The sequence below is a fragment of the Eurosta solidaginis genome, chromosome 4 (assembly GCF_040869045.1).
Source record: "Eurosta solidaginis isolate ZX-2024a chromosome 4, ASM4086904v1, whole genome shotgun sequence".
NCBI classification, from domain to species: domain Eukaryota; kingdom Metazoa; phylum Arthropoda; class Insecta; order Diptera; family Tephritidae; genus Eurosta; species Eurosta solidaginis.
The window spans coordinates 154,636,485-154,657,409 of NC_090322.1; the positions used below are offsets into that span (position 1 = coordinate 154,636,485).

At 36.5% G+C, this 20,925-nt stretch overlaps 1 protein-coding gene across 2 annotated transcripts in view; it reads right to left on the reverse strand.

The window, feature by feature from the left end:
* LOC137250524 (allatostatin-A receptor-like) overlaps positions 1–20,925 on the reverse strand; it is a 239,612-nt gene that overhangs the window by 130,555 nt on the left and 88,132 nt on the right. For both annotated transcript variants that reach the window (XM_067783480.1, XM_067783481.1), the window contains exon 2: positions 12,014–12,574. In XM_067783480.1, coding sequence (XP_067639581.1) covers positions 12,014–12,347 — 334 coding nt within the window. In that variant the 5' untranslated portion in view covers positions 12,348–12,574. The remainder of the gene's footprint in view (positions 1–12,013; positions 12,575–20,925) is intronic.

Here is a 20,925-nt window from a genome sequence, read left to right on the forward strand (position 1 = left end):
AGCAGCAACTAAGTAAATAGCTTCATATAGCACAGCATCTAAAAGTGTGTTAGAGTGTAGTCAATGCCTGGGATAGACAGAACCATACATCTATATTAGGTGACAGGGCATATACAAATAGCAGACGAGCAGCTAAAAAGGGACGCATCCCACACAGCTTTATCCATAGATGATAGATAAGATTGGGCGAGATTAACAGACGGCGAGAGGTGCATATGATGGACTAAGCGGGAAAGGCGTTGAGTCAAGCGCGTGGCTGTAAAGTGTCGAAAGTCTTACAACCTTAGATTAACAAAGTTACTACTGTCATTAAAAAGAGAGGACTGTAGGCTCATGACGGGTATTTTGACTGTATACTGCTTTCTGACGTCACGTGCCTTCAAAAGAAGCTTGGTCTGTGATAACAGATGTAGGAAGTGCGGGTTGGAAGAGAAAAAATTCGAGCACGTTTCAAGCTCGTAACTTCCGCGCTTGCCCGACTAAAACTCCAGCTATAAGTAGTGATACAGCTGTAAAATCTTGAATTGGCAAGTGACATAGGTCCTAGAAAGCTTCTAGGACTGTTATTTATTTTCGTTACTGATGCAAGAAAAATATTACAAAATTTCTACACCCAGATGGTTACTAGGACATGTTCAGACTTAAACAACAAAACTGTAACAAGAAGTACTACATTCTTACTTTGTTGGCACTTAATCGTTTAAATGGTTATGCTGTCCAACAAGGCGCGGCAGTCCCATCTTATTTATGTTAAATAGCGCCAAAAGGTCAAACCAAGTGAATTTAATAAGTTTTCTAACTGGTCCTTTTAGCGGATTAGGGGCTGCCCTCTACCTCTTCTTTCAAAAGCGGGTTTCGATAAATATTGGAAGTATGAGTCAGTTAAAATGGGGTGATCTGGCCGGCCATTGCAAACCACCAAAACAAAATACTAAGCTTACTTCAGAATTGTTAGCGCTAATTAAAAAGAAACCAGTTTATTCATATTTCTATTATGTATTTGTTTTTTCTTGAAAAATATTTAACCCGAAGTGACATTTGGCACCATTTGAAAAAGTTGTAACGATTTAAAAAAGCGTGGTTGTTTTTGGTCCACCTAGTATTTTCGTAATATAAAAGTGTATTTATAAAGCCCTCAAATGCATATTTTTAAGCATAAATTTGGATTTTAAAGGCATTTTATAAGCACCTAAAATCAGTAAATTTTTACATATTTTGGACTAATGAGCTATCGTCTTTTTTCATCTAACGAAATTTTCATTAGCCAAAAAATGGGCATGGGATAACCTCATAAATTGATTCCGCGCATTTCCAGTACCAAAATGTTCTGTGTTCAACCAGGGCATACAATTTCGTAAAGATTTTACAATTTAACTATTTAAATCTTAAAAGTTTCAATCCTATAATTCATAGTTTCAAAGTCGCGCTAACATTTGTTACATATCTAAGAATTTTTCGCTCAATCTCTAACTTAAGTACATATGTACCCGGATATTTAAGTATACGATGTAAGTGCACTCGGCGATGCTTAAGTGCCTGAACACCTGGGCTGTGCTATTGAATGGATAAATATTTTCCATTTTCATAATTTTTAGAACTTTTACTTCAGTTTGCTCCCAACTATGCTGATGGTGTTGATATTCAACTAGCTGCAATTTCTTAAACAAAAGCTTTTCAATAAAAAGTTTGCAAATTCAATAAAAACAAAAACAATTCCAAATGAATTCAAATCTGTGTAAGTTTCTAAAGTATTTCTTGCAGAAAAATCGGAAAATTATTTTGAAGAAAATTTTATAAATCAGTGTAATATTCCGTATTTGTTGACTATTGGTATTAGAAAGTTTTGAAAATAGTTGCAAACAACATTTCTTGCTTAGAAAAATTTTCTTGCACCTTACAAATACAACAAATGCATTCAAATATCTGCATCAGAGTTGCCATACATACATATTTGCCCAACTATAAAAACTGTTAATGGCCAATTTAAAAGGAACTAAATTTAAACAGTCTTTTAGAAAAAACCTGCTTTCATTGAGAGTAGCATTTTTAGGCCAAGGGAAAGCTTTTAAATCGAACGAAACATTTTTCCAGTCAAAGAAAGCTCCTTTCAAATTAAAATACTACTATAAAAGATTTGCTGACCTCTTATCTTTTAGATGATATTTTTTTGTTTATGCCGACTCGCCCTCAATAAAATGAAAGAATAACTAGTAAGGAAGTCTTAACTCGGGTGAAAACGCATATTGTATATCCAGCGGTGTGCTTTAATATACATATATGTATATACTAGCAGACCCGGCAGACAGTTTTCTGCTCTTATCTTGGTCTATTTGCATAAGTTATAGCAAGTTTTTACCTCTTAGTCTCCCTCTTCCTTTTTCTTGTCTTTTTATTCACTCCTCTCGCTGAATTTCTCTTTCTCCGACTAGAATACATGGATAGAAAGCGACCTATAATGTCCGATTTGGCTCATATTTGGAACAAATATTATATACAATCTGGTAGAAGTGACATCAAAATATTTTGGAGTTCGAGGAGAGGCAAGAATACGTGGCGCAGAGTCGAGCAAAGTCTTTGGAAGGATTATGTATTGAGGACTTAGATTGTAACAAATTCTCAGGAAAGAGCCCTTGTAATAATGAGACACTAAATGTACTAAATAGAATGAGAAATAATAGGCATTTAAATAGAGACTAAAAACTTGAAAATAAAATAATTAAAAAAAATATTTAAGTTAAACAGTTTTATTGAAAGCAATACTTACATGAAGTAATAATAATACTAAAAACCTACAGTTCTCATCAATCTAGGGCGTTGATCAGAAAATTAAATAAAAGCGTTGGACGCGTAAAATTTCTATTGATAGTCATAAGCAAAAATAACTGAACCTTAATCAGGTTCTGCTACGCCTAACATTTTAGAAATTTCACACGCCCAACGCTTTTATTTAATTGCCTGATCAACGCTCTTGGTTGAAGAGAAGTGTGATTACTAGTACCTAGGACCTACCTAATTATTATCTAGCTTTTAGTTTTATTATAACTTCATGTAAGTATTGTTTTCAATAAAACCGTTTAACTTAAAAATTATTTTTTTATTATTTTTTATGCAGAACGAAGGTAAATATTTCAATGTTTTACTGCAAAGAAATAACAATCGACGTTCCATATTAAAGAATTTTATGATTTTGTTTTAAAATCGGAACATTCTGTGTGAAGTGATGGGCGTACAATTACATTTAGCGACTTTATTTTATAAGATTTATAGAAGATATATACCAGGGGCGTAGCGACGTGGGGGGTATAATCCATTCAGGCATTTGCTCGTTTGCCTCAACCGCGATTACATTCATCGGAATGAAAAGGCAAATATGAAAACTCCATGCGTTTGAATATTTGCATGATTCTTCTGCCCTTACGTCACGACGACAAGCTACATATAAACATACATATAAACATTGCTTACGGTTCTGTTTGTTTGTCGAACTAAACGATACTAATTCTCGTGCTTTGATTTTATTCTCCACATTTAAATAATACTAAATTTACAGCATTTTTTTGAAGTACACATTTCCTATTTTGAAATATAATGCAAATTTGACATTATTTTCGATGTGAAAAACACATTATTATAATGTAATATCTACATTTTTTTTTATATCAAAAACACATTCCAAAAATGTAAAATTCAAATTATTTGATAAAAAAAAATTATGCGTTTTTCACATTTTAAAATGTAAAAAACACATTAGTGTTTTTTCCGTGTAGATATGACTTTTTAAATAAAATATTTTTCTACTCGATCAGTTTCTTTCTTTTGAATTTTATATTCGTATAAGTTAGATCTCATGCAAAGTCTCAAAAAGCACGAATTCTACTTATTCCTGAAGGAGGTACTTCGGTTTTTTTTATCAATTTGTCTAAGATTAATATTACAGGAATGCGATTCTGTGGCTTTTCCTAATGTTCACATGTTGTTGGAAATCTTGTGTACGCTTCCAGTAACAACGGCAACTAACGATAGATCTTTTTCAACTCTTAGGCTGATTAAAAACTATTTGAGAAACACGATGAGTGAAAATCGATTGAATGGCTGTGCATCACTAAGCATCTACCGTGATCAAATTGTTACCGTTGATGAAGTTTTAGATGAAATGGCAAAGAAAAGTCGACGTATGCGCTTGAGTTTTTAATGTAACCTTTTTCAAGTCATATTCTAAATACGCGTACTTTAATATTAAAGCTAAACACAACATTTTTTTTATTTATTTAACTGAAAAAAAAAAAAAAAAAACATTTTTTGTTGAACGCCCCCAAGGAAATTTTCTGGCTACGCCCCTGATGTATACTACAGCACATTTAGATCAAAATGTCATGAAAACTAAAGGATATTAAAACCAAATGTAGTCAAATTACATTCATAAAAATCCTGCTTTCAATAAAACAATTTGACACGCTGGCGGCACCCAAAATGTTGCGTTCTTGCAAGTCCTATTTCACATGTGTCTCTGTATCAGAATAATTATTTTTCTCGCAGTCTCATAGCCGCTGCGTCCGCATAGTTATTGTTCGCAGCATAATTGCAACAAAACGCCTCCCAAAGATGCAGGACACTCCAGTCATGCAAAATTTCTATGAGAAGTCACAACCACACTCATACCGAGACGTCGCATATACAGTGTTGGAAAAAATAATAGGGACAAATATCAAATCCATTATATCAGCAGTACTTCAATGTGTTTCTTAGCATGGTGCAAACTACAACAATAACAGTTAAAGGTTATTCTTTTGCAATAAATTGTATTCCGCCAGTTTGTCTTATTTGCGAAAAACTGAACCATTCCAGGTTTAGCCTGGAAAAATAAATAGGGAGAAAACAATTTTGTTAATATTTTTGCACTTTAAATGAGAAAAAGTTCGTTTTTGAAGCTTCATATAATGTATTTAATGCATGTTAAGTAAATTAAAAACAAATAATATAGGTTATTGAACCATAAAATATAATTAAATAAGCCGAATTAAGCACTGCACAAAAAAGGATAAGAATTTAGTTACTAAGTCTAAGGAAAACAAGTAAGGAAGGTTAAGTTCGGGTGTAACCGAACATTACATACTCAGTTGAGAGCTATGGTGACAACATAAGGGAAAATAACCATATAGGAAAATGAACCGAGGGAAACCCTGGAATGTGTTTGTATAACATGTGTATCAAATGAAAGGCACTAAAGAGTATTTTATGAGGGAGTGGGCCATAGTTCTATAGGTGGACGCCATTTAGGGATATAGCCATAAAGGTGGATCAGGGTTGACTCTAGAATGCGTTTGTACGATATGGGTATCAAATGAAAGGTATTAATGAGTATTTTAAAAGCACGTGGACCTAAGTTCTATAGATGGATGCCTTTTCGAGATATCGCCGTAAAGATGGACCAGGGGTGAGCCTTTTCGAAATATCGCCATAAAGGTGGACCAGGGGTGACTCTAGAATGAGTTTGTACGATATGGGTATCAAATTAAAGGTATTAATGAGAGTTTTAAAAGGGAGTGGTGGTAGTTGTATATGTGAAGGCGTTTTCCAGATATCGACCAAAATGTGGACCAGGGTGACCCAGAACATCATCTGTTGGATACCGCTAATTTATTTATATATGTAATACCTGCCAAGATTTTAAGGGTTTTTTATTTCGCCCTGCAGAACTTTTTCATTTTCTTCTACTTAATATGGTAGGTGTCACAACCATTTTATAAAGTTTTTTCTAAAGTTATATTTCGCGTCAATAAAACAATCCAATTACCTTACCATATTTCATCCCTTTTTTCGTATTTGGTATAGAATTATGGCATTTTTTTCATTTTTCGTAATTTTCGATATCGAAAAAGTGGGCGTGGTCATAGTCGGATTTCGCTCATTTTTCATACCAAGATAAAGTGAGTTCAGATAAGTACGTGAACTAAGTTCATTAAAGATATGTCGATTTTTGCTCAAGTTATCGTGTTAACGGCCATGCGGAAGGACAGACGGACGACTGTGTATAAAAACTGGGCGTGACATCAACCGATTTCGTCCATTTTCACAGAAAACAGTTAACGCCATAAAATCTATGCCCCTACCAAATTTCAACAGGATTGGTTAATTTTTTTTCGACTTATGGCGTTAAAAGTATCCTAGACAAATTAAATGAAAAAGGGCGGAGCCACGCCCATTTTTAAATTTTCTTTTATTTTTGTATTTTGTTGCACCATATCATTACTGGAGTTGAATCTTGACATAATTTACTTATATACTGTAAAGATATTACATTTTTTGTTAAAATTTTACTTTAAAAAAATTTTTTTTTTAAAGTGGGCGTGGTCCTTCTCCGATTTTGCTAATTTTTATTAAGCGTACATATAGTAATAAGAGTAACGTTCCTGCCAAATTTCATCATGATATCTTCAACGACTGCCAAATTACAGCTTGCAAAAGTTTTAAATTACCTTCTTTTAAAAGTGGGCGGTGCCACGCCCATTGTCCAAAATTTTACTAATTTTCTATTTTGCGTCATAAGTTCAACTCATCTACCAAGTTTCGTCGCTTTATCGGTCTTTTGTAATGAATTATCGCACTTTTTCGGTTTTTCGAAATTTTCGATATCGAAAAAGTGGGCGTGGTTATAGTCCGATATCGTTCATTTTAAATAGCAATCTGAGATGAGTGCTCAGGAACCTACATACCAAATTTCATCAAGATACCTCAAAATTTACTCAAGTTATCGTGTTAACGGACGGACGGACGGACGGACATGGCTCAATCAAATTTTTTTCGATCCTGATTATTTTGATATATGGAAGTCTATATCTATCTCGATTCCTTTATATATGTACAACCAACCGTTATCCAATCAAACTTAATATACTCTGTGAGCTCTGCTCAACTGAGTATAAAAAGACAATGGGATAAGTAAGATGTCAGATGTGGTGAACTGTTTCATAGCGAAAAAAAAAACCAAAAACACGAAGTAAAAACCGAAAAATCTCTACTGGCGATGAAGGAAATTTAATTCGCCATTTAAAGCTAACCTTTTTAGTCCTCTAAAGAGCTGAAAACAGCCTGAATTTAATTTAAATAAGCCGAACGATTATGTCATAAATCCTGGAATGGGACTTTTACTGAGCCTTATAAACAAAAACTACCTTTTTGAAACAGTTCACCATATCTGCAGTGCTTAATTCGGCTTATTTAATTATATTTTATTGTTCAATAAACTATATTATTAATTATTTTTACTTAACATGCATTAATTATATTATAAGAAGCTTCAAAAACGAACTTTTTACCATTTAAAGTGCAAAAATATAAACAAAAATTTGTTGTCCCTATTTATTGTTCCAAGCTAAACCTGGAATCGCTCAGTTTTTCGCAAATAAGACAAACTGGCGGAATACAATTTATTGCAAACGAATAACCTTTAACTGTTATTGTTATAGGGTGCACCATGCCAAGAAACACATTGAAGTACTGCTGATATAATGGATTTGATATTTGTCCCTATTATTTTTTTCATCACTGTATCTGGCTATGGAAGAACGACAGAAAAAGTAATAAAAGGCAGCAGAAGACAATGCGAGGGTAGTTGCGTCTGCGTTCTAATTCGATACACTAACTCTTATACTTAATTGTACTATATTAAAATTGCTAATTTCTAATTATAAACCTTCTTTCTTTTGTTTAATGTCCACGGCGAGTTGACCCCTTAATTTTTTTCAGAATCCAGAAACTTTGGTCCATAGCTTACATATACTTATACATATGTAAGTTTCTTCATCCGTAATACGCGTTAAAGTATTTGTTGTCATAAAATAAATGTTTAACTAAAATTTCGTAGGAATTGGATATAGTGTTACAAGCCGATTCGCCCCACGGTCGTGGTACGGCAAACACGCCTGGTGTACTTCTAGATTTAGAAGTCACCTAAATTATCTCGGAAGTATACCATGCTTTCATTATTTATTTTTTGTCTTGAAACATATATTTCCTATATGAGTATGTTTGTGGCTGAACTTCTCCTAACGATTGACCGAGTTTGATGATGTGTATGCTTAAGGCGATTCAGGTAGCCTTTATACCCACAATTTGGTACGTTTTCTTTATTATCTTTCAGGGAAGTGGTCCATGGGCCAACCTGTTCAAAAAAAAATATTAAAGTGCGATTTCCTTCATAATTGGTACCGAGTACTTCCGGGACTTTCTTGATTATTTGAGGAACTTTTCTTTCCGGGAAGTGGACGAAGAACTAGTTTTTTCCCAACTTAAATTTTATTAGCGATTTGCTTGAAATTCAGTACAGCGCTTCTTTTCGCCCTGTTAACATTTAAGAAACTTTTCATTAAAGAAAAAAACCAGGCGCCACCTATTCTAGAAAAATATTTTTTATGGTGGGATTAGTGTGTTTAAGAGTTAAGACATGCCTACATTGACCAGCTCATAAAGGAAACCGTCGACCGACCTATTGGGTGCAGTTTGCTTGAAAATCGGTATATGGGTACATCTTTGACCAAGTTAATGTTTGAGAAACTTTTATATCCGTGAATAGGACCAAGGACCAGCCTATTCCAAAATATCTAAATTTCTTTATCAAGTATAATATTTGAGAAACTTTTTTCCGGGAAGTGAACCAGTGGACGTTCCGTTCCAAAAACTTTTATTTTTGGAGAGATTCGCTAAAATGTTAGTACAGGGGCTGCTCTTCGACAAACCAAATATTTGGTACCCTTTATTTCCGGAAAGTGGACCAGGAATGTACGATTTTTTTGAAATTTATTATACATATAAGCAGCCTTTCGAATTAGTTAATCTTATATATAAGAGTGATTGCAAAATCTGTTGGTAACTTTGTAACTCAAGATCGGATGAAAGAAGTATAAAAATCATGGCTGCATTAGTTTCGTAGATTGTTTGTAAGTCGGTGTTAGTTCCACATGTGTACCCATTTCTGAGCTATGACCAAAAGTGAAAATCTTATTTATTGTAGATTAACCAGGTCTGAAGTAGCACTGGTAAGATAACATCAGCTGTTTCACGGTTGGATGCCATCTTTTTCACAACACAATTGACAGGATCTTAGGTGCGATACTAAGAAGGCTGATTTTGCGTTAGTTCGAGCAGTTTACAGGCCTCACTCTTGTTTATTGGTGAGGATCATCTTGAATGTATCTTTTATTATGGAGTACAAAGTGCTCTCTGGGCATCGGTTAAAGTCATCGTTTTCATTTTCACAATATGCCTCGGACTTAAAACCTTCGGCCTGGTGGCTAACAGCTCAAGCTACTTGCACGTACGCTTTTCTGCCTCTCCTTTTTTCTTCCTGTAAACGCGCCTCACTAACCTTTTTAAATCGAGTGAATGTTTACACACTCTTCTTGTTGCGCTTGCTTTTAACGTACTAATCCCTATAGACAGTGTCTTTTCTTTCGGTCACAACGTCGTATCATTTGTTTTTTATTGGTCGCCTGTAACCAATTTCTTCTTCGGCGACGTTACGAAGTGCTTTTGAGTTATGCTCTCTCTTCTTCTGTATTCCGTCGTTTTAACGTATGCTCGCAGAGAGATGGTGAGAGAGTCGAGTTCTAAAATCATTTGCGGTCAGTTATAATTGCAGCCTTTCGAAGTCTAGCTTTCCTTGTATTCTTCGTTCCTTACTTTTAGCCACGCAGAAGCGGGCGCATATTTTGGCTGAGACGAGATAGTAAAAGTACATTATTTTTATAATAATACTACATAAGAGTTTAAGAGACCTTAAGGATTGCTTAAATATTTTTACTTCTTGAACACAAAAAAATTTTAGCCATTGCTCTTTGGTTGAATCATGAATTTTCGTTCCGTTTTGATATTCAAAAAATTTTAGTGATTAACAAGTAATTTCAATCCCTGCTCTTTACTTTCAAAGTTCCCAATTTTACATCCTACAGAAACTTGAATAACCCTGCTAATAAATTTTTAAAGAATGTACGTGTATGCAGGCATGCTTAACCAACGAAACGATATCATTTCGTTACGATAATCAACGTTAATAAACGAAACGAAGTCATTTCGTTTCGTTTATTAACGTTAAGATCGTCAAATTAACGAAATGATTTCGTTTCGTTTTCTGCCATATCAAAACGAAATCAAATCGTTTATGTTGATTATTAATTTCAAACTATGCTGGCAAAGCTGATTGATGGCGGAGTCATTAAAGGTGAAAGCATTATCCAAGCTGATTGCAACTTTTCTCATGAATTTTGACAGTACGAACATTTCTCAGAGTATTTTTGACATTACCACCAACGAATTACACAAACAAATTACATAGAGTTTGTGTGTGTATGTGCGCTCGTTGTTGCCACCTTACGGCTTCACCATGGCTATAGCATTGCCAGCACAATTCAAACATAAAGTAACACGTTTTCGTGAACCGATTCTCATGAAATTGTGTGAGCATATTAGGTATGTCCGAGAATCGGCCAAAGTCTACCCATTTTTTCGCTACGTGCATAAGGTCTTGAGATCAAAACGTGGACCCGGGTACCCCTAGAATGTGTTTATACAATATGGATATCAAATGAAAGCTGTTGATGAATGCTATAGTATAGGATAATTTTCATACAACTGGGAGGCTAGGGTCTCGAGGTATAGCCCAAACCATGGACCAGGGTACCCCTAGAATGTGTTTATACAATATGGATATCAAATGAAAGCTGTTGATGAGTGCTATAGTGCAGGATAATTTTCATACAGCTGGGAAGCTAGTGTCTCGAGATATAGCACAAAACGACACCCGGGTACCCCTGGAATGTGTAATATGAATATCAAATGAAAGCTGCTGATGAGTGCTATAGTACAGGATAATTTTCATACAACTGGGAGGCTAGGGTCTCGAGATATAGCCCAAGCCATGGACCCGGGTACCCCTAGAATGTGTTTATACAATATGGATATCAAATGAAAGCTGTTGATGAGTGCTATAGTACAGGATACTTTTCATACAACTGGGAGGCTAGTGTCTCGAGATATAGCCCAAAACGTAGACCCGGGACGCCTAGAATGTGTTTATACAATATGGATATCAAATGAAAGCTGTTGATGAGTGCTATAGTACAGGATATTTTTCATACAACTGAGATGCTAGGGCCTCGAGATATAGTCCAAACCGTGGACCCGGGTACCCCTAGAATGTGTTTATACAATATGGATATCAAATGAAAGCTGTTGATGAGTGCTATAGTACAGGATAATTTTCATATAACTGGGAGGCTAGGGTCTCGAGATATAGCCCAAAACGTGGACCCGGGTACCCCTAGAATGTATTTATACAATATTGATATCAAATGAAAGATGTTGCTGAGAGCTCTAAAGTTCATTGTGATATTCGATTTAGTCGCATCAACCTGGCAAAACGGAAAAATATGCATGCGAAGCCGAAATAAAGACAAGAATTAATAATACCCACATACCTATTTACATACGTCCTATTCGATTTGCCTGAAATTTCGTATATAAATTTGCCTATATTAGTAATTACGATGCTTTTTCCCGGGAAGTATATCAGAGACGGACTGGGACTGGGATTAGGACTAGGACTAGGACTGGGACTGAGACTGAGACTCGGAGTGAGACTGGAACAAAATACATACCACCCTCTGGGACTGGCAATAAGAGATGAAGAAGAATGAGAAAAAATTGAGAGAAGAGAAAAGAGAGAAAGATACTGAGAAAGAGATAGAATGAGATGAAGATTGAGATAGATGAAGCGAAAAAGACGGAGGGAGGAGTGAATAAAAAGACTAGGAAAAAGTGTAGAGGGGTAGGGCAGAGTTAGACGGAAAAACCTTATTAAAATGTATGCAGATAGACCAAATTTAGGGCAGAACAACGTCTGCCGGGTCTGCTAGTTAATGTATATATTCATACCATTTATATATTTTCACGAAAAAATATCCAAATTGTTTCTTTTCTTTATTCCGAATTAATAATTCTACAGGAATCATTTACTCACCCAGTATTACAAGTGCATTTCCCAATAGACCACCAAATCCAATAAGACCAAACAGTAAGGGCACAATTATTGACACAACTCGCTCCAATGAGTCCGTTTCAAAATCCAACAGATTGTCTGGCGGTAGTGTATAGTTGCCATCGCCACCATCACTGCTCATTGTAACGATATCCTGTGTAGGCAAACCGGTTAAACTGGCGCTGGTCGCACCAAATGCGCCGCTGGAACTCACACCATTTCCGATGCTGCTGCTATTTATACAATCAATTGTATTGTTGCTGGTCCAGTGTGGCGAGCAGAGTGCCGGCAGCACTGCCATTGTTGGACTTAACATTGAAAGTATAAAGAATGCCGTCGCTAACGCCGTGCTCTATAAATGTTGGAGCTTTACACTGATGATGTAACGTTTTTATGCCATTTATTCATACTCATTCATAGAGACGTGCATTGTGTTGTTTGCCTTGTAGCAAAAATTATATTGAGACATTTTTGTAAAAATTTTGTTTGTCTTCTTGTAAAATGGGTGGGAAATCAAAGATTGATTGTGTTCATCGTGCCAGTCTGTGATGTGATAGGAATTGTTAATTAATACAAATTGGTTGTACAATGAGCAGGTGTTTTCCATGCATTTCACCCAATTTAGCGTGGTTGTATGAAATATTAAAGAAAGAAAAACGGATGCCTTTAAAATATCGCGCCTTATTGTAAAATCGAGTACAATACTGGAAGTTTTGCCTTTTTTCAATAAAAATGCAAATGGTTATTTTTAATAACGTGTATGAAAGTAAAATTGTAAAGAAATATATTTTAATTTAGTGGCATATTATGTATAACGCAACGAGTAGTTTTTTTTTCATAGGAAGAGCATTTATTCACCTCAGTGAGTGAAAGTAAAACTGATTGTCTTTGTCAAATTTTTATTATTATATAATAGTGGTAAATACGAATGCTAGTGAATGTGATGCAAATTATTACGGCCTCATATATAATCTGGCCCTTAGTGTATTTAATTCACGTGACAGGCTCATAATGCTTTATACAATTTTTCTTTGTTTTTGATATTAGAGAAAAAGAACAAAATTTGCACACAGCGATGCTTACCAAAACATGTTTCTGAATTTCATTTCGTCATCAGCTAGCGTTCAGTAACTGAGTTTTGAACTCGGAGTCACCCATATTTATACTGGTCTTAAGGCATATGCCTCTATTCTTTCAGCTATTTATATGCCTCGCTGCACGCTTTGTCATTTGTCCCTAAATTTTTGGATGTCTTCGTTAATTTTTTCCATTTTTGCCTTGACCGTTAATGGGTTCAGTGACTTGCCAGTTCATAGAGAGCTCACATAAATGCGTCCGTAGTGTTACCAGAAGTCTGTTTAGCGACCAAATAGGGAACCCCTATTAAATCAGGACCGTAGCCATGTTATAAAATAACTCCATCCTCTTGGCAATTTTTATAGGATTTCTAGAACCTTTGCAAATTGCTACTTCTTGATCTAACAGTTGTATTACTCCTAATTGCCGGGGTCTTAGCCTGGCAGCGCAGGGCATGAGCACAAAACGTGCTCCACGTTGTTGTAGGTGCGACCAATAACAAATTGTCATCAATGTCCTCTAACGGGGGTCCAAGGAAACTTGCTCTTTCAACAGGGGTGGACCATAATGAGAGGGGTGTTAGAGGCTTTGAATCCAAAATACAGTTGAAAAGATAGTTGATGTTATGTGGGGACACCTTGCAAGCAGGACATACATTTTGTATGTCAGGGTTGATTTTGGATAGGCAACAGTATAACCTATTACAGTATCCAGATCGAAGTTGAGCTAGAGTGACGTGCGTTTCCCTAGGGAGAGTGCGTTCCTCCTCTGCTAGTTTTGGGTGTTGTTCTTTAAGTACTGGATTCACCGGGCAATTCCTGGCATAGAGGTCCGACGCCTGTTTGCGGATTTCACTGAGGATCTGCCTGTGCTTTTTAGCTTAATACGGCTGTGCTCTCAGGTGCCACATTTCATCGTAATGCTTACGGAAATGACCCCTTAAGCCCCTGGGTGGTCTAGCCTCATCAATCAGATTTCTGTTGGGATGTCCAGGTTTCTGGGTATTCAACAAAAACTGTTGGGTTAGCATTTCATTTCTCTCCCTAATGGGGTGTATTCTCGCCGCATTATGTAGATGGAGCCTTATATCTCTTAGTAAACAATACCATATCCTTCTTCTCTGCTCTCAACCCGACATTGGATGCCCAGGTTTTGTATATCCCGAAACGCTCGGGCCATTGAAGAGGAAATTGTTGAAAGGCACTTTCCACTTTTAAAAGATGTTAGATACTAAAGTTTAGTAGGACAGTGTAAGGTCGGGTTGGTCGAAAGTTCACTCAGCACTCATAATGACGATCTAGTAGCTGACATATATCTTTGCTATCGCTCCGACATCCGACTTTGATGATGTGAAAAAGGCAATATCCTGGTTAAAGATATCAAGGTGCCGGGTGACGATGGTCTCCCCGTTTAGTGGCCTTGTTTAAACACCTAAGTAAAGTATTGCGAAGACGAATTTAAGTGTTCTATGCCCAATCCACAAGATTGACAATCAGAAAAAAAAACTGCGCTTATTACGGCAAAATCAGTCTGCTGAATATCGAAGGCTTTTATCTTTCCAAGATCAACAAACTGATGAAACGTTATCAATGCAGATCCTGGAGAAGACGCACGATATGAAAATCAACAACCACAATTTCTTTTTCGAACTCAAAACAGCCTTTGACAGCTCGAAAAAGAGTTGCTTGTATGCTGGTATGTCTAAGTTTGGGCTCCCTGCAAAGCTTTCCTTGCGCAAATAGCGCTACTTTGGAACTAGCACAGAACTATTGCATAAAGACACGAACTAGTTCTAACTCCGTTCCCTCGCAATACTTTCAACTAGCACTTTGATCATTATAATGTCCTACACAATGGAAATTTCTTCCTTTGCAAACCAGCTGCCCCGTTCTGCGTCCGATTAGTACCAACTCGGAGGTTGTTATTAACGGTGCACCACAAAACTGTGGCTTTGTGGGACTGCCTCCCTCATTCGCTGCTGGGTAATGAGGTTTTGCCCAACTACGTAACACTAAAAGCATCGTAAGAATTGGGAAGGAACTTTTTGAGCCAATCGAAACAAAAGGGGGCTTCAGATAAGGCGATTCCTCTTGGTGGGATTTTTGTAACCTGATTTTGGGGAAGATTATTCTAGCAGAAAGTGTACAATTGCTGGCGTTTGCTGATGATGTGGATATCATTGGCTTTTGCAAACGCGTCGTAAGTTACGCCTTATCTGAATTGGTTTAAAAAATGACAAAGTAATTGCTGCCTTCCAAGAAAGAGCCGATTGTGAAGGACTTCGTCAATTCGCGTACCAACACTAACAGTGAAATCAATGCCAGCTTAGAAATCGAACAGAAAAAACTCTTGTCAATAGGTGCGTCTTTAAACTGAGTAGACTATTGAAAATGCCTTATAAGTCGCTTATCAAGCCTGTCCTGATGCATTCTTCGAAACTATGGATATAATCTAGTGAAGAACGAAAGTTGTTTAGAAGATTTATGGTACTATCCGTCATGCCAACGGTGAGTGTTGACAGCTTTAAGCTGATATAAAGGTAGTATACGGAATAAAATGGCAAAAACTTGGGATGCTAAGTCACGCTATGCAAAAGGATAGCTACGCTGCGGCCAAGAAAAAACTTCAATCGACTTCTGTTTTTGGAAGGGAATGGGTCTACACATTCTTTGATTTGGGAGAAGTAGATGGAGGACGACTTGATCTCCCTTAATTTTTCCAGTTTTGGTGGTTATGGCTGGCGTGACTATTTTTGGATTAAATAAATATTGATGAGGCAACACTCAGTCATTCCAGGTTAAGTTGTGGACACGCAAAACCCCTCCAAAATTACAGCATAGTATTTATCAGGGATGCACCTTAACGTTAAGCTAATCGTTTATCAAAAAATTTCCACCGTTTCCGTTGAAACACTTCGAAATATTATCGATAAAGAAATTATCAAGATAAATTGTATCTCGTTTTTAACCGAAACGAAAAGCTTTCGTTAACGTTAAAAACGTTAACGAAAACGTGATACTTTATGTTTGAATTGTGCTGGCAATGCTATAGCCATGGTGAAGCCGTAAGGTGGCAACAACGAGCGCACATACACACACAAACTCTATGTAATTTGTTTGTGTAATTCGTTGGTGGTAATGTCAAAAATACTCTGAGAAATGTTCGTACTGTCAAAATTCATGAGAAAAGTTGCAATCAGCTTGGATAATGCTTTCACCTTTAATGACTCCGCCATCAATCAGCTTTGCCAGCATAGTTTGAAATTAATAATCAACATAAACGATTTGATTTCGTTTTGATATGGCAGAAAACGAAACGAAATCATTTCGTTAATTTGACGATCTTAACGTTAATAAACGAAACGAAATGACTTCGTTTCGTTTATTAACGTTGATTATCGTAACGAAATGATATCGTTTCGTTGGTTAAGCATGCCTGGTATTTATGTACCAAAATCGAATACAAATACACGTATGGTTTCAAGTGGTAAAGGGCTGCAGCTGCCGTACCAAGAGAATCCAAGAGAAAGTGAGAGCGCGATTTGGCCTGGAGTAACAAATGTATGCTTAGGATAGATTAGTTCATGGCGGACGATGTTGGAGATTACTTTTATAGAGGACGATGGATTAGTTAAGGTTGGATGACAACTTTTAATATAAGGAACTCATTCAAACACTTTTGTGTTGATCCGTTGTCTTATCACTTACTATAACGAGACACAGGCTTCCAAATAATTTAAGAATCACTGCGTAACAACGATGAAGACACCGAAAAAGGTAGCTGGAACTTTAGGGTAATATGTTGCCTTGTTGTACCCTAAAGTTGCATCGGTAGCCCCCTGTGCTTATACAACAGTCAACCGCTGGAGTGAAACCTGCGTGAAGGGCTTGTGTGGACATAAGGAAGATTTTCTTTATGCTCTTTCTGGTGCATCTTTGGTCTCCAGTACGCTTCGGGGTAACGTACCTATATAACGTTAGGTTCAAACATAACATTCAAAACTGAATACACATGCACACTAAGCATATTTGTATTATGTGCTTATAAACTCATAATTAAATCTTGAAAATATAATACAATTGGATGTGTGATTTTGTTCAATTAGTCGTGTAAATTTAACTGTTTCTTTACGACCATTTCATCTGCTTAATTTTCTGTCAAAAGTGTCTCTTCGAGTTTCAGCTGCAATTTTGCAGAACTTTATTGTTGTTGCAGCTGGCGTAAATTAGACGAAAGAAATAATGATTGACACTGTATCTGCATGCAAAGAAAATTGGAGACAGTCGACTTGCTTCAGTTTGTATGACTACCTCCGAACTGGTGCTAATCAGTTGCAGAGCGTGACAGTTTGGTAAGCATGTTTGTAACAGTAGCGCTGAAGTCTGAACGATGTGTAGTTTAATTAATTAATCAAAGGCTGCGACTAACACATCACCTACGACTATTAATTGAAACACGTCCAAAAGGTTTGGAAAGTTAGCAATTCCATTGCCAATTAGTAGAACAACGGAATATTAAAATCGTCGGTTTAAGCACTGCGAGTGGGCAGAATTTGAATTAGTACTGTCGTTGTTGTTATTGTAGCGGTAAATATCCTCACCGATGGTTTTCAGGTGTGTTGTCGATGTTGATGGTGCTTTGTCGGTCCGATACGTTTCATTAACAAGCATTATTGAGGTATAAGCCCGACTATCCTGGAACAATTTGGTATGACCACATTGAACTTTCTAGGCCATACGGCCCCACTCCATATTTTCGTGAGGGATTTGGGAACGCCAGAGCATCGTCTGCTAAAGAAATAAGATTCCATACGGGTATGTGAGGTCAGAAATCGGATTTGAGAAGCTACAAATTGCACTAGCAACCCCTTGAAAAGGTTGCGCTACACAATCCCTTGAAGCACTTTTGTATTTTACTCGCCTTTTACGACAGGCGTACTTGCCACGAGTATAGTCTAAGCTCCCTCACCCGCTGGGGTTAGAATTAGTACTGCTTTTAAAACTATAGCTCTCTTAATGTTTTAGTTCACCGTGAGTTCGGAGCTTGTGCGCTTCGCTGCAGGGTATGTGCGAGTGGAATTATCCACTGAACACTAATAATTAAATCCCTTTCTCTGTTGTTGCTCAAATGTATTTGTCATCTTCGACAAACTAATTTAGATGTTATTTTGAGCCTATATAGGGGTAGATACGTGCAATTGACAAATTTATTTGCAGAATTTCATTGCCATTATAGGGCACAGAACAAAAATGAAATATCCAAAAAAACAAATATTCAAACTTTCAATACTTAAAGTATTTGAAAAATAAAATTTTATATGGAAAATCTTCAAGTCCAAGTTGTGGAAATGAAAATATCTAGCATCAATACTGCGGCCATTTTTTCTCAACGGAATATCATAGATAGTAAAATTTTGCGTATGTGGTTTTCCTTGCGTGCAAAAATGTGTTCCAGAACAATTTTTTTGCACGGTTTTCGCAAAAATTTTTAAAATAGAAATTTATTTCACAGAAATAAAAAATGTGCCCTTGAAGAGTTTTTAATTACAAGCAAATTGGTGTTTTAATTGCCGGTAAAATCTAGTTGAGGGGTTGACTGCTAATACGCTTCCAAAAATATCGAGAGAGGTGTCAAAAGACGCGTATCGACCAACAACAACAATAATCCGCCTTCGGATTATTAATACTAAGGTCAATGCGCGTCGTCGATATTTTTGGTAGAGTATTAGTAATCGACCCCTCAACTAGACTTCTATCGAATTGTCAAAATCGGTGGAGCCTATCGGCTGCTATGCAACTTTAAAAGAAAAAGGACAAAGAAAATTCAAATGGCGATAATAAAGGATACAGTATTTTTTGGAAAAACTGAAGACGGAAATTTGTTTGTATTATCGATAGCTATCAAATAATATCTTTGTTGCTCAAAAATAAATTATGTCGTTTTTCGGTGATCACTTTCAGAATTTTCACTCTGTTGCACATTGTTTTACATTGTTATTATTACATTGGTCTATTGAAATTATATAAGTACTAGCAGGCCCGGCAGACGTTATTCTGCCCTAAATTTGGCCTATCTGCATACATTTAAATAAGCTTTTTCCGTCTAAATCTGCGCTACCCCTCTACACTTTTTCCTAATCTTTTTATTCACTCCTCCTTCCGTCTTTTTCGCTTCATCTCCATCTTCGTCTCATTCTATCTCTTTCTCAGTCTCCTTCTCTATTTTCTCTTCTCTCAAGGTTTTCTCCTTCTTCTTCATCTCTTATTGCCAGTCCCAGAGGGTGGCATGTATTTTGTTCCAGTCCCATTCCGGGTCTCAGTTCCAGTCCCAATCCGAGTCTCAGTCTCAGTCCCAGTCCTAGTCCTAATCCCAGTCCCAGTCCGTCTCTGGTATACTTCCCGGAAAAAAGCATCGTAAATACTAATATAGGCAAATTTATATACGAAATTTCAGGCAAATCGGATAGGATGTATGTAAATAGGTATGTGGGTATTATTAATTCTTGTCTTTGTTTCGGCTTCGCATGCATATTTACCAGTTTTGCCAGGTTGATGCGACTAAATCGAATATCACAATGAACTTTAGAGCTTTCAGCAACGGCTTTCATTTGATATCCATAAAACACACATTTTAGGGGTATCCGGGTCCATGTTTTGGCCTATATCTCGAGGCCCTAGTCACTCAGCGGTATAAAACTTACTCTGTATTATAGCACACATCAACAGCTTCAATTTGTAAAAACACATTCTACGTGTATCTGGGTCCATGTTTTGGGATATATCTCGAGACCGTAGTCACCCAGCGATGTAAAACTTACTTTGTACTAAAGCATACATCAACAGCTTCAATTTGATACCCATAATGTAAAAACACATTCAAGGTGTATCCGGGTCCACGTTTTGGGCTATATCTCGAGACCTTAGCCTCCCAGTTGTATGAAAATTATCCTGTACTATAGCACGCATCAACAGCTTTCATTTGATATCCATATTGTATAAACACATTCTAGGGGTACCCGGGTCCACGTTTTGATCTGAAGACCCTAGACACGTAGCGAAAAAAAAGGTAGACGTTGGCCGATTCTCAGACCTACCCAATATGCTGACAAAATTTGATGAGAATCGGTTCTGGCGTTTCGGAGGAGTTCAGCCACTAAAACCGTGACAGGGGAATTTTATATATTAATATAAATGTACACACCCAGTGATGATAAAAGTATCAAATAAAAAATACAAAAAGTATTTAAAAACAGAATACATACATACTGTCGAGAATACTTTGAACTCGAATGGTAACATTTTGGTATTACTAAGTGCTGTACGCAGATGAACAGCAAATATTCAAGAAAAATTTTGCATTTTTCTTGAGCATGAAAATAGCAGTAGGCACAAAATTTTGGCATTTCACGATGCATGGCAATTTATACATGAATATCGCTTTTATATAAATAAAACAAAATTTATGAAACTTTTTGATACCTTTTGAACTTTTTGGTAAGTCCCGTCCAGCCAATTCGTAGGAACAATTAAAAGAAGCACGGCGCAAATTTGGAAGAGAAGCTCGGTCTTAAATCCCTTCCGATGTTATCAGGCCTTACATTTATTTTATTATAGAGGTGACTAAAAAGAAGAGAATGAAGGGAAAATAGCAGCAATTTCGATAATGATGTAGGCAATAAAAGCGATGAAAATGCATTGCAAGAGCAAGCAAGGAAAGTAAATGAAAACAAAGGAAAGAAAGGAACAAAATGGGAAAAAATAAGGGATGGAGAAGGGGGGCACGAAATGATTGAAAGTTTAAACCGAAGTCAAAACCTA